The sequence below is a fragment of the Myotis brandtii genome, unplaced genomic scaffold, assembly GCF_000412655.1.
Source record: "Myotis brandtii unplaced genomic scaffold, ASM41265v1 scaffold332, whole genome shotgun sequence".
NCBI classification, from domain to species: Eukaryota; Metazoa; Chordata; class Mammalia; order Chiroptera; family Vespertilionidae; genus Myotis; species Myotis brandtii.
This window is the reverse complement of record NW_005362797.1, coordinates 1404879-1419416: the sequence shown is the minus strand read 5'-3', so window position 1 is coordinate 1419416 and position 14538 is coordinate 1404879. Positions and strand designations below refer to the sequence as shown.

The 14538-nt window shown below is 45.8% G+C and overlaps 1 protein-coding gene across 8 annotated transcripts in view; it reads left to right on the top strand.

Annotated features, from left to right (window-relative positions):
• Nucleotides 1-14538, top strand: part of FOXN3 (forkhead box N3) — a 377361-nt gene that overhangs the window by 149767 nt on the left and 213056 nt on the right. For all 8 annotated transcript variants that reach the window (XM_005871180.2, XM_005871177.2, XM_005871181.2 and 5 more), the window contains one exon: nucleotides 2512-3068. In XM_005871180.2, the coding sequence (XP_005871242.1) occupies nucleotides 2526-3068 (543 nt within the window). In that variant the 5' untranslated portion in view covers nucleotides 2512-2525. The remainder of the gene's footprint in view (nucleotides 1-2511; nucleotides 3069-14538) is intronic.

The following is a 14538-nucleotide window of genomic DNA, read 5'->3' as shown; positions in this document are numbered from 1 at the left end:
CGAATTATGTAGTTTGAGTATAATAATGGAAAACTCAGCTGTGGTTTCTGGAAACTTTTTAAAAATGGAACTGGAGTGATCAGCAGCTCTTGATATTGTGGCTATAGAATACGGGTTTATAGGGATGTCTTAACAGTTGGAGGGCATGGGCGGGGGAGAGACAAAAACAGGCAAATGATCCAAGGGAACTGAACCCCGTAACCCTGTTTTCTTAACCGTTTTTCTAAGAAAACCATATTGCTGGCAATGTTTGTTTAAAACAAAAGGAAACATGGAGAATAGCATGTTAGTTCCTTTGGGAAGCTACTGACAAACTAAAAAGAAAGAGAGCAGCATGTTGTCATAGCAACAATGCAATTAAATTACTGTCAGCCATGATATAATTTTCCTGTTTGGAAGCTCAGGAGACGAAAAACTTTCGTCTAGAGCTAAAGTTGACTTCAGTGGCTGGGTAGTAGTTCTCTTACGTACTCTACTGTGTGGATAATCCTAGTTATCCAAAAATTCGTTTTTTTATTGGGATCTGAGGAAACTTTGAGAGAGACAAACCTAGTTTTGATTGTTTTATAAAGAAGGTAAAAGCGTTGTCAGTCTGGTCTCTGTAAACCCCCAAGCCTCAAGATACTAGCTTATTCTTTAAAATGTGTCATGTGCTACTCAGGTTAGTACTAGTACATGACAGAAATAATAACATGGATGAACCTGAGGTATGCAAACTGCCCTGTTCCATGGGACTTCGATGCCCATAGAAGTTTCTTTGGAATTGGTCATCTCACAGCAGTTCTAGAGAGTTCCCCCCAGGCCTTCAGTCAGCAGGTTCTGTTTGTCCACCTTTTGGAAGAGGGAGGGTGCACCCGGGGTTGGTTCTGGGGCACCTGGGGTTGGCTGTGTAGTGCTCCCACACTGTGCTTTCTAGAATCCCATTTTCCCCAGCTGAACTGGCAGTTGTTTTAGGCGTAGTGTCAGTGGACTTTTCGAGCCGTAGAGTAATCATATTCTTTGCTTTTGATGTATTCATTCTTTTTTTTTTTTTCTGGATAGATTGCTTGATCTTCTCACTTGTGGGGGGAAAACATAGAACAGACACATTGTTTGAGCGCTCCAGACGGAGAGTGGGAGACCTCTCTTCATTATCTTCGCTGTTCTTTATATCTCACATTGAGTGCCAGGGGGTCGGACAGCTTTGTATCTGCCGGGTCATTCTATTTGTGGACTCGCCACCTCTTCAGTTTCTTTTCTCATCAGATATTTTACTCCCTCTTCTAGGTCATTGACAAAAATGGGGGCGGCAGTAGAAGAGAATTCTGTAGCAATTTTTGTTGAATTTGCCTTTCTTTCTTGAAGCTGCCCTTTTGCTCTCCTACTTTTTTCACCAATCCTAATTTCAGTTAATGGCTTGTCCTTCATATTCCCATTTGTGTGTGTGGTGCCTGCACTCCTCACTTTTTCATTCAGAATGTAGTGTCCCAATAAAATTAAATGCATTTATTGCTCTAGTTCGAATCCAGAATTCAAATGTAATTAAAGTTAAATGTAATTAAGTGTTTGATCACGACTTGTGGAGGGGAGGGGGGAAATCAAATAAAACTTATTAAACTGATGCATACTGTGGCCACAGTTTTAATTCGGGGGTCGTTGTGATGGATGGTCCTTGTATGGAAACTCTGAAAACACTGGCCTTAAACTTAGAGGCATTTTCTTTTTTTGAGAATGGTTAACAGTGAGCCCTGTGACCCCAAGCCACAGAGAGGGGTTGTGCATTGAGCTTATTAGGTAGAGTTTAATCACGAGGCCTGAAATATTTTTACTTGTGTACAGTGGGGCCTTGACTTACGAGTTTAATTCGTTCCGTGACGGAGCTCGTAACTCAAATTACTCATATGTCAAATCAAAAAGTGAACGAGTGAGACACATGATGCTGGGCTGATGTTGTGGCGTTCACTGTGACGTTCGCTGCGCCCACTAGTGGTGGGGTATCTGAAGCTGGCTCGTAACTCGAATTTTAGCTCGCAACTCAAAGCAAAAAATCCGCCGAGAGACGGCTCTTATCTCGAAAAACTCGTTAGTCGGGACACTAATAAGTCAAGGCCCCACTGTATATGTGTTCATGTGTAATAGATGAACTGAGGCAGCAAGAAATAACTGATTTTCCCAGGATCCTAGTGAGAGTGTTCGTAGATCCAGGGAGAAGGCATTGTGGACTTTCCCATTCTTTTTATGGTGCGTTTGCACATTAAAGGTGCTGGAGATATTTCCAGTATTGATGTGTTGAGGGGTGACAGTCACTGCGCTGTATGCACAATAGACTGATTTTACTTCCTGTGCATCTCTGTGTGGTAGAATTGTGGGTTTGCATTCCTTGGGGTAGGAGCCATGAGGTGTGTTCCTGTGTGGAAGGGGGTTCATAGAGGGGGCAGCAGTGGGGGTGGGGACCAAAGCACTAGGAGGACTCAGCTGCCTTTCTGGTTTGGGTTTCACTGACTCTTCTTCTCTGTGGAATGTGTTTCCCAGGAGCCTTCACCTAAATGGGTCCAGTCATGCCTCCCAGTAAGAAGCCAGAAAGCTCAGGAATTAGCGTCTCCCGTGGGCTGAGTCAGTGTTACCGGGGCAGCGGCTTCTCCAAGGCCCTTCAGGAAGACGATGACCTCGACTTTTCTCTGCCCGACATCCGATTAGAAGAGGGGGCCATGGAAGATGAGGAGCTGACCAACCTGAACTGGCTGCACGAGAGCAAGAACTTGCTGAAGAGCTTCGGGGAGTCGGTGCTCCGGAGCGTCAGCCCCGTCCAGGACCTGGACGATGACACGCCCCCGTCGCCCGCCCACTCTGACATGCCCTACGATGCCAGGCAGAACCCCAACTGCAAGCCCCCCTACTCCTTTAGCTGCCTCATATTTATGGCCATCGAGGACTCTCCGACCAAGCGCCTGCCAGTAAAGGATATCTACAACTGGATCTTGGAACATTTCCCGTATTTTGCAAATGCACCTACTGGGTGGAAAAACTCAGTGAGACACAATTTGTCGTTGAATAAGTGTTTTAAGAAGGTGGACAAAGAGAGGAGTCAGGTAAGTCTCCGTGTCTGGAACTCGAGTGTTTCCTTTTTCTTTCTAAAATTTTTAGTTTCTCTCCATTAACAAATTGTTAAGGACTGTAAAGTCCCCACACTGAAGGGGCATTTATAAATGGGTACTTTGATTTCATTCATTTACTTGTAAACGTCCTCTTCCTTAAGCATATTAATTAAATACTGTTTTTCGTGTTTGTGCTGACTTGAGGTTTTCCCACTGTGGCATCTGAACATAATCACAAAACAGTGGTGTGCACACTGCCTGCTTCTTCCCTCAGTGTGGATGTGTCAGTTTGGGTTTACAGCACAAAGGGGCAGCCATTAACCATGAGGTGTATGAATACATTTTTGAGGAAAATTGCCAGAAAGGGATAGGGGAAAATGGCATCAATTTTCTTCCTGAATTTGAACTTGGAGAAGGGCAGTCTCTCTGGGACCCTGGAGCACATGGACAGCAATGGACATTGGGAGGCGTCATACTTGAGCATATTATGCACTAAACAAAGGCAGGCATGAATTGCCCAGGTGACTTTTTGTTTTGTTTTGTTAATTCTCACCAGAGGATATTGTTAGAGAGAGTGGAAGGGAGGAGGAGACACAGAGAGACATCTATGTGTCTCTCAAATCCATTGGCTGCCTCCTGCACTCGGGGCCAGGGATCCAGCCTGCAATCAAGGTGTGTGTCCTTGACCGGAATTGAACCCGAGCACCAAGGACTGATGCTCTATCCACTGAGCCAAACCAGCTAGGGCCCAAGTGACTTTTGAAATCCGGTGTTTACCTAAGTGTTTGGCAACTTTGGAACTCCCTGAATAGGAAAAATTAGCGCAGGGTAAAGTTCCCACCAGAGACTGACTTGAAAGGTTGAAGTTTGTTTTTAAAGCTTTTGAGCTCCATGGTCCACGAGAAGGAAACAGCTTTAATAATCTGCTTTGCCTTTCTCATAACGATATAGCAGGTACAATAGAAAGCAGGCCAGCTGTGAGAGTTGGAACAGAAAATGGTGATCTACCTTGGCGTTCTGAAAGGTAATGCTGCCGCAGTTACAACAAGCGGCCAGAAAGCGCTCTCTCCACAGTGACCATGCGGCTGTGTTTTCCAGCTTTGTTTTTCATTAATAGTGCTGATGGTCTGCATTCCCTCTTTGAAGTTCAGGTTCAGACACAGGACCGCTGTTGTGTGGGGTCAGCCGCTGCTGTGCAGGGCTGGGACCGTCTCTTTCTCTCCAGAAACATGTTGCTGTTTCCATTAGAATCTTGAGCCTGAGAAAATTCTGTTTGTCAATGGCATGGATGATTACGAATAAGGAGGTGGTGGAGCCATTTTTCTCCTCGCTGCTGCTGGACACGTTTGTCTGCAAATGCTATTCACCTAGAGTTTATGTTCAAGGTGGGGAGCGGGCAGCGTGCAGGGTGTGAGGAGGGGCGATGCCTGGGAGGGGCAGATGTGGACCCTGGGAGCTTTGCCTTTGGTCCCTGGTACAGGTGATGCCTCAGTGCGGTGTTCTTATGTGAGCATTCCTGTGTTCTGGGCCTGTCCTTTGCCAGGGCCTTATTTTTACACACCTGTAACTGCCTGTAACAATTGTAGGGTGCTGCCCTTGTCCCCAGGTGTCCACTTTTCTTCCTCCTCCCTCCCCTCCCCATCTCAGAGTGGGCATTTGGAGACCAACCTCTAAACTTGGCTCTGTTGAGTGGTTTTTTGTTTTTGTGTTTTTGGTTTTTTATTAATTTCAGAGAGCAAGGGAGAGGGAGAGAGAAACATCAATGGTTGAGAGAGGATCATTGATTGGCTGCCTCTGCACTCCCCCTACTGGAGATTGAGCCTGCAACCTGGGCATATGCCTGGAATCTAATCCGGGACCCTTCAGGCCGCAGGCCGACACTCTATCCACTGACCCAAACCAGCTCGGGCACTCTGTTGAGTGTTTTGAGACCATTCTTTGAACTTAGAGACAATTCGCTGCTTTCATGTAAAGGGCCAAGTCTGGTATTAAAAGAAAGGGAAAGTCCTAGGAAGCAATTTCAGGGTAGAATGTGGAGGAGAGAGTGGTATTCAGGTCCCCCAAAGCCGCATGTCACTGTTTAGGTCGGGCACAGGGCTTTTAGTTTGGTGAGAAATGATTGTGCAAGTCGCCACGTGCCCGGGTCTCGCTGTTTGCAGTCCTGCTGGTGCGTGTAATTCAGCAAGCACACTGAAATGTTCAACGAGCTGCTCCAGAGCGTGCAGAGCCTGCTTGGGTCCCTCTCTGGCTGTGAGGGTGGCACGTGGGTGTAGGATGGTCTGTCCTGGAGAACCCTCTCCCCGATGCACCCTCCAGGGGTGACAGTTGTTCTGAATAAATGCAGTTATCACCTGTTAAGAGGGAATGGTTTGAAGGACCTAAGATTGTGAATCTTACGAAATGCTGAGTTCTGGCTTCCTAGCCACGCTGCTGACCTGCACTGACATGTTTCTGATCAGATGCCATCAGTTTTGCCTTGAGAGTTTGTTCCCAGGGTTTGTGGTGCTCTGAGAACAAAACAAGGAGTATGGGTTTTCTTTTCCTTTTTCTCCTCTTTCCTGGGGTTGCCCTGAGGGTAGCTGGGGGCCACTCTGGGACGCCTAGCCTGCCAGGGACTTCCTGTTCCCTGGCGAGCTGAGCAAAGCGGGAGGCATTCCCCTGACACTTTGCCCAGTGAAACCTCCTTCACCTTTCCAGGTAAGCTTGTTTTTTCCCCAGGGGATTTTACTTGGCGGCAGCTCCCACACTGAGGTTCAGCTGCGGCACCTGACAGTGACTAAGTGCACCCGAATATTGGTGGGAAATAGGGGAGCCAAAGGGGAGCATGGAAGCCTTGCACATTGTATTCACAGACTTAGGCATTACGCTTTTTCAAAGATTTAAAAGTGTAGAACACGGTTTTAAACTTGCCATAACTGTGATCCTTGTCCCGAGGCTTGGAACATGTACCCTTCTGGACAAGTGTGTCGCTGGGACGTTGGCACGCAGGAACGCACGACTGCATCAGAATCACCTGTGGCTCTTAAAATCCAGGGCCGTCTCTCGGCCCCTCCCTGGAGATTCCCATTCAGTGGGGGTGAGGTGGGTTGGGGAAATTCGGGTTCCTAGTAAGCTGTTTTCACGGGTGTTTCTGACGTGTAGCCAGATTTGAGAATCCCTCAACTAGAAACTTTTGGGTTCTTTCCAGTGCTGAGATTTCATCAGGAACATATTCTCATGAATGAGCAAGTCAGGGAGAATAAATGGTTTTGCTTCCGTTTTATCTCTGTCTCTCCCTTTTTTTGGTTTTACCTCTTGAAGGAACTTGAGAGTTTTATTTTTATTTTTTAACCATGGAATTGAGGACCTTTGCCCAAATCAATCAAGGTAGAGTTTCAGAGTTGGAGATTAAGTCTTATACCTCCTAAAAAAAGACCTTAGTTAGGACTATAAGATTAGCAAGTACTACACTCTCTGACTACTTATAAATGAGAGTAAAGGGCAGTTATTTATTTATTTTTATCACCTGAATAATAAATGGTTCAGGTATGTGTGTTTTTATCTGTGCTTTTTCTCAACTTCCCTCTTGACACTTTAACAAACATACACACACATTGCTCTTTGAAAGACTGTGCAGTCTGCCCAGCCAGTGTGGCTCCGTGGTTGAGCGTTGACCTATGAACCAGGACAAGCATGTCAAACTTGCGGTCTGCCGGCTGCAAGTTTGACATGTTTGAACCAGGAAGTCACGGTTCAATTCCCGGTCAAGGCACATCCCCAGGTTGCAGGCTCCATCCCCAGTGTGGGGCATGCAGGAGGCAGCCGATCAATGCTTCTCTCTCATCATTGATATTTCTATCTCTCCCTTTCTTCCTGAAATCAATACAAATATTTTTTCTTTTAAAAGAGAAAGACTAGTCTGATGTTGATGAGCAAGTTCCTAAAACTCAGGGTACTGTTGGATGGTGGGACATGCAAAAACGGGATGAGGTGTGTAAGAGTGGTCTCTGGGGCAGGTGATGATCCTGTTTCCCTCCCGAGCTGGTTCTTCTGGGTCCACAGGCCTCATGGATGTATCTACCCAGTCTCTCCCCACATTAACGGTTCAGAAAACGTTGCATTCTCTTGGGCAGGGCTTTGTGGTACCTGGGTGAGTATGAGGTTCTTCTTCGTGGATGTACTGCCTGCATATCTGACCAACAAGAAACTGTTCTCAGCACCTCCCTGTTGAACTGAAGAGGCTTTGGGATTTCCCTTTGAAATCACTTTAGCTGCAGGATAATTCTCTGCAGTAAATAACATAGGAAGTTGGCACACTGACCTCCTATTTGAAAGTCATGAGTTTTGCTGCTTTCACAAATAGTGATGGGTTATTTGGATTATTCCATACTCTCTCACGGAGCCCTTGGTCATCTTAATGTTCTTCTTAAACCTTGGCAAGGTGATGGCAGGTTTTAGATTTTATAGAAAATTCCACGGCCTTCCCAGTGGACATTTTTTGGTACTTGACACAGACGATGGATATGTATATTTTAAAGCCTAATACAATATTTGTTTTGATGATACTGTGCTTATTAGGCAGGCAGGCCTTTTGCTTTTACAGATTTTGGCTTCAGGCACCCTTAAAGTGTTTTATTCTTATTCTCACCCTTGTCATTTTTCGCTTAACTTGCTGCTTCCCAGTGAGTACACCTCACTGTCCCTGTAACAGTTTATCCCTTGCCTACATTTGTTTCCGCACCAGCTTGAGGTTTCCCGAAGTTTCCTGATGTAGGGGTCTACTTAGGTTGTTCCTGTGGAATGCTTCCATGTTAGTAGGCCTCAGGATCTCATTACTTACAGTTTCTGGGACTTCGAGCACCCTCTGCTTATTATTCAATAGAATTAGTTGGTGATGTCCAAGGTTAAAATAAAACATGAGATCTGGTTCTTGCCTTTTAGAAACTTACATTCCAGGGAAACAGGAGACATGATACAAAATAAAAAGCACAAACCACCGCAAGTACAGGAAGCAGATCAGTAAGTGATGGGTGTCATTTGAGGTTAGTCAGGGAAGCTTCCCATCCCCAAAGAGGGCCATTTGCAGCTGAGATGAAAGACAGCAAGGAGCAGGTTTTGAATATTCCTTTTGGGGGAGCACGTGAGTAAATTGTTAACAAAGATTTCTTCTGCTGTGGGAATGAGCTCGAGATCAAGAATGGATTAGCTAGGCTGAAATTTGACTGTTGTTGTAGAAAAATCTACATAGTAGTGAGTAAACATAGAAGTGCATTGCTCTGTCACATAAAGGAGGTCTTGGTCAACAGAGACCCACCATCTGTCATTCTGCCCAACTGTTCTTCGTTCATTGCTGGTTTCCATTCTCAGGCCTCCTCATGGTCCAACATGGCATCAGCTAGTTTGTTCCCATTATAGGAAGCAAGAAAGAGAATGCAGGAAAAGACACACACAAAAAAGTCCTATTTATTTATTTATTTATTTATTTATTTTTGCAGTTGTAAGTTTTTCCAGAAACCCCACAATCTGCTCTTATCTCATTGGCCTAGAGCAGTGATGGCGAACCTTTTGAGCTCGGTGTGTCAGCATTTTGAAAACCCTAACTTAACCCTGGTGCCGTGTCACATATAGAAATTTTTTGATATTTGCAACCATAGTAAAACAAAGATTTATATTTTTGATATTTATTTTATATATTTAAATGCCATTTAACAAAGAAAAATCAACCAAAAAAATGAGTTTGCCATAGGTTCGCCATCACTGGCCTAGAGTTTGGTCACATGACTCTTAGCTGCAAGGAAGTCTGGGAAAGGTAGTCTTCTAACTGGGCCCATAACAATCCCAGATACACTGTTGGTTCTGTTACTAAGCAAGCATGGGATTTTCTGCCACAGAGGATTAGGTACTTCGGAGATGAATGTTGCTGGACCCAAGGGATGTGCTGGAACAGTATCAGAGAAAAGGGAAGGTGAGAAATATGTGGCCTGGGATGTTATGTAAATAATGAGTATGCAGAGTTGGTAGAGATAGGAAGGGGAGAACTTTAAATTGCTCTAGTAACTTAACTAAAGCAGACCCATTTAAAAAAAAACACATTTCAGTTAAGGTTTGCTTCAAGATATTTTGGTTAAATTGCATTTAAAAATCTCCAAAAGCAATAGCTTGATAGAGGTGATGATGTATTCTGTGCCAAGTATGATAAGAAGAAAAGCAAGGAAATATATGGTTGAAGATAGAGAGTGGTGTAAAGTTGTTCTTTTAATAAGAACTTGGTGGTTTGCTGTATGAGATTACACAGTTCCTAGAACAAAATGAAGTCTGAGGTGGGGGGGAGTGCATCTGGCACGCTTGTTTGAGTACCTTTGCTTGTGAACCCAGCAGGAGACCAGTAAATAGGGCAGAGTGTGCTGTTCTCAGGGGTGGGGCTCTCCAGTTACCCACCTTCTGTATTTTTTTCTCCCAGCGTGGTGTGTAGGGTTCCCCTCTGGGCCTGGTGGGGTCGAGTTGAGTTCAGTGTTGCCTTCCGTTTATTGGAGCTCTGTGAAGTGCCTCCCAGAAGGCTGTGATGGAAGGCCCTCCTCTAGGGGCAGGGCCGACAGGTGATTTAACTAATGTCATTAGACAGAAAACTAATGTCATTTGACAGTACGTCGGCTAGCAGCACGCATGTACTTTGTTTTTAGAAGGATAGGGTAGGCCAGGTCACGTGCGCGCTGACTGCGGTCATGGCTGTTGTGGAGGGGAGGAGCACCCAGCACAGGCAGTGTGGCAGAGCTAGGGTGCAGAGTCACACTCAGTGCTCCTGGAATACATCACGGAATGCTGAGTTCCTTCCAGAATCTTCCATAGATGCAGTTATGTAAACTAAGAACCTCTGTTCATAGCCATGATTCTGAGAGACCCTGCAGAAGCCTTAGTTTTGCAAAGTAAAAACTAGACTCTGCATGTACAGTACGAAGCCGCTGCCGTCGTTTTCAGCAGTGGTTCATTCTCGCCACACACGTTTGCGGAATGCAGGGCTGGGGCTGCAGTTTTGACCTGTGACAGTTCCCTGGCTGTTTTCCTATCCTTGGGGGCACAGGATGGGTGAGGGGAGGCACATATAGAACAGTAGATTCATATATGTATCAGATAGTGATACACGAATGAAGACAGGAAAACAAGGTAGTGTACTAGAGAGGAGTGGGGCTGGGGGTGGGGGGAGGTTTCCCAGAGGAGGTGACTGGCTGTGTCTTTAACGATGAAAGGGATGAAGCCATGCAAAGACCTTGGGCAGAGAAAACATGCAAAGGCCCTGAGGTGGCAATAGCTTGAAATGGCCAAGAACCAGAAAGGAGGCCTATAGGAAGTGAATTACAGACAGGAGAATGAGACGTTTAAAGGGACATAAGGCAGCGGTTCTCAACCTGTGGGTCGCGACCCCTTTGGCAGTCGAACGACCCTTTCACGGGGTTCACCTAAGACCATCCTGCCTATCAGATATTTACATTACGATTCATAACAGTAGCAACATTACAGTTATTAAGTAACAACGAAAATAATTTTATGGTTGGGTCACAACATGAGGAACTGTATTTAAAGGGCCAGAAGGTTGAGAACCACTGAAAGGGGAAAACATCTGTTTGGGGGCTAGTTTCAGTGGTAGGCTAGAAGTGATGGAAATGACATTGGCTTTGACCAGGATTGGGGTTCGCAGATGAAGGTGTATGGGTAGAAGTGGATTGGAAAGTGGGGTAGAGGTTAGAGTAAATGTTCCCTTTTGACCATGTTAAATTTGAGATGGCTTTTGAACATCTTAAATGTTCAAGTTGGAAGTTTGATATGTGAGTTTCAAGCTCAATAGACAAGTCAGAGTAGAGGTTTAAATCTGGAATACATTGGTGCTCAGTGGGTGAAAACTAAAAAGTATTTCTGGATTAAGCCTCCATTAGAAAAGAGGTGAAATCCAACTTCTATTTCAGTTCTTTTGTATCTCCATTAGTGTTTGACTAGAGAATTATTTTGGGGTATGTTTAACATGGCAAATAAAAACAAAAGAGGTTTATGTTTAGAGGAAGAAATTCAGAATCATTGAAAAAATAACTTACCTGTAGTTATTGCAGTTACTGCCCGTAGTGTTTTGCAAACAGAAGAGAACAAACCTTTGCTTTTGGTAATGAGGGTGTAACTTCTAAAAGTGCTCAGGGCCAGCAGCATCTCCGATATGATGAGAGAAATGCACTCCAGGAAACATCCCGTTTAGCAAAGCCCCCTACCTAACCCATGACTTCTTCGAGTTCCCTGCCATCTGGTCCCTGGCTGCAGAGAGGAATTTTTCTTGTATATGCGTCTCCATGGCAACGAGCTTGCAGTTGATATGGAAAGTAAGCAGTTGCCTTAGCAACGGAGTTGCTGATGTGGTGGCTTCCCTGCTTTCAGGGAATGGATAAGCTGACCAAACTAGTTTAGATGCATCACGTAGGGCGCCGTGATGTAGGGCTGCACACCCTGGCCCTGCCTGTGTAAAATCAGCCCTGCTTTCAAGGAGATCGCAGTCCCTCCCTTTTCCCAGAGGCAGGGCTTACAGAGGTAATAAATCAGACAAAAGCAGCTGCTGTCAGTTGAAATAGATTAGAAGACGGATCTCCTGGTGGAATTTATTTAGTTTCAGGACATATTTGGTTGCGAAGAAAAGAAAGCCCCTCCACGTGGGCTTAAGGAAAAGAGTGCTTGTCCCAAGCACATAATAAACAGTCCCAGGAGGAGCAAAGCGCGTCTCGGGTCCACGGTGATTGCAGCTGCTCCCTCCATCCTCTGCGGCCACCTGGATGCTCATCCCTGCCCTTCTCTGGGGACCTGGTCCAGTCTCCTCTTTGCAGCCTGGCTTCCCCTGTGTGGCTCTTCATTTCTGCTGCCTCACGCCCTTGGCTTGCTGTGATGGAGTGTTGGTGCCACCTCCTGCAATGCGATGACTCCAGTGCCCAGCGACGTTGACCTCACCATTTGTCATAGTTACAGACACACCGACTTCTGGGTTGGGTGTTCAGCCCTGGTCACCCTGGGGCCAGGGTCCCCGGGATCAAGACAGCTCCTAGGACTGTCTCTTCGTCTGGGATGGGGCTTGGACTTGAAACATGCCTGCACGGAAATGTTTCCTGGAAAGCCTTTGGTCTTTCAAACACATTTTTTCATGATGAAAATAAAAATGAGAAGGAACTTCAGAGTTTTTTCTCTGTGTGTCCCCGAAGGACATCTCTCACAGGTGACAGATGATATACCCGAGGACTCTGGGACTGTCCTGAGCCCCTTTCCTGCTTCTTTATCGTCTCTGTGATGACTTCATCTTCCTTGCATTCCGTATCCATAAATTTGGGGCTGGTGGTTCCCAAACTAGCAAAGTTTTTCTTCGGTGGCTACTTCTTCCTGCAAGCTGCCCTCAAATTGCCTGTAATCATAGGGTTGAGTGATTACCAAAAATTATGAACTCTAGCCCCCTGTTGTAGACAGGCATAGATGCCAGCTATCCAATACAAGCTGTCCTGGTTTTCAAGATCAAGGAATTTGGGTAATGGTTCTTGTTAACCACGGTGTACCAGCCCGGGTCACTGCATTGTGATTGTCAACATGGGGAAAATGTAATTACTCTATGCTGGGAACTGGAGATATAAAGAGATTACAGAACTCTGGTTGGAGTAGTTGGGGCAAAGATAAAAAGAGACCAGGCAGGTTAAAAGTGGCATTTGTCGATTGTCAGGGGATTGACCCCTGGCTCCGTTACATGGTTTGGGACTCCAAAGGAGAAGACCCCTAAAGGTTAGCAGAAATTAGGAACCCTGGAGAGGAGACAGAATTTCATTAGCTGTGGCCAGGAGGGGGCTGGTGACAGGAGAGAGGAGGTCACCGGAGTCATCGGGGTTAGGTTGGACATGGGGGTGGGGATGCATATGGGGGAAGACTGAGTGTGAAAATGGGAACCGTTTGAAATTGTGTGAGGCGTTTATATCTGTGATCTTACCGCTTCCCAACCACGGTAAAGCAGGTAGTGTGTTCTTTTTGCAGGTGGGGAAACTGAGGCTCAGAGAAACTCCGTGGCTTGCTAGGGTGACACAGCCAGATGTTGAATCAAGATCTGAGACGTCTTTGTTTTACCTTTACCCTGTTGGTTGAAGTAGAGTGTTCCTGAGGGAGAAAGAGAGAAATTTAGAAAGTTAGTTGTTTTTATTTAAATGATCCTGTTTTCACAGACCATTGCTTTTATTTGTTGATATCACTACTTCCTGTTAATGTCTCGACCGTTCTGGAATTCATAGGAATGGAATGAGTGACTCGCCCCCTCGGCTCTGCCCTGTGGATTTTGCTCATTTTTTTGGTGTTGGGGAGAATTTTCCTTCTTCTTGTTTCAGATGGTGCCATCTCTCCCCCTTTGGCATCGCAGTTAAGCACAGTAATAATTACCCTGTAGTTGTGCAGGAAACAGGGTCAGGTAGGTGATTTCATTCCCTTGTTCATTCAGCCACATTGAGTTCTTGGGTGTGGAGGGCGTTGGCCTAGGTGCTTTGTGGGCACAAAGAGGTGTAAGACCTGGTCCTTGGGGAGCACTTTGTGTCATCCCTGATGCTTCCTTCTTCTTTAACCCCGTAACCAGTCAGGTGCCAAGGCCCCTGATTCTGCCTCCTGAATGTCTCTGGCTGTCCCTTCCTCCCTAACCCCCCTGCGCTGGTCTCCATTGTTTGTCGACTGCTGCAGGGGCCTCCTCTGCCCTTTCCTCCCTCCACTGGCCGCCTCCCCTCCACGCCTTCGAACACGGTGCTGCCTGTTTGGTCACAGCCAACAGTCGTTCCTTTCACCTGGAGTGGTTTGCCTCGAAGAGTGGCTCTGAGTCTTTGTTAGAAATGCAGGCTTCTGGGCCTCACCCCAGCCTTACCGAAGGAGAATTTCTGGTAGTGCCGCCTGGGAATCTGCATTTAAGCAAGTTCCCCAAATGATTCTTCTTAACAGTGAAATTTGAGATGCGAGGCTTAGAGGGATCAAGTCCAAACCCTTCCGCTGGACTTATGATGCTTGCCATTCTTAGACGTTTGATTGTGGGAGATTTCAGTTCTGCGGCATCATGGGCCATCATGGGCCACCACGGACAAGGCAGCCATCCTAGGCGTCCACATCAGCACTGGCCCTCTTGTTTCATGCCGTCTCCTCATGCCCCTCGACGCCCCCTCTGCTGGATTATTTTAAAGCAAATCCCAGGAATTTTATGGTTGTAGCTACAAATATTTCCTAATGTACCCCCGCTGCATAAGAACGCATGCACACACAACCATGAAACGATTATCACTTCTAAAATCAAATTCCCCATGATTCTTTACTATCACTCCAAATCTAGTCTGTTTTATCTGATTGGTAAAAAGAAATCTAGCAGTGGTTTGTTTAAATGAGAGTCCACAGAAGGTCCATATTCGATTAATGTATCTCTCTCTCGCTTTTTTTTTTTTTTGGTTAATCCTCACCTGAG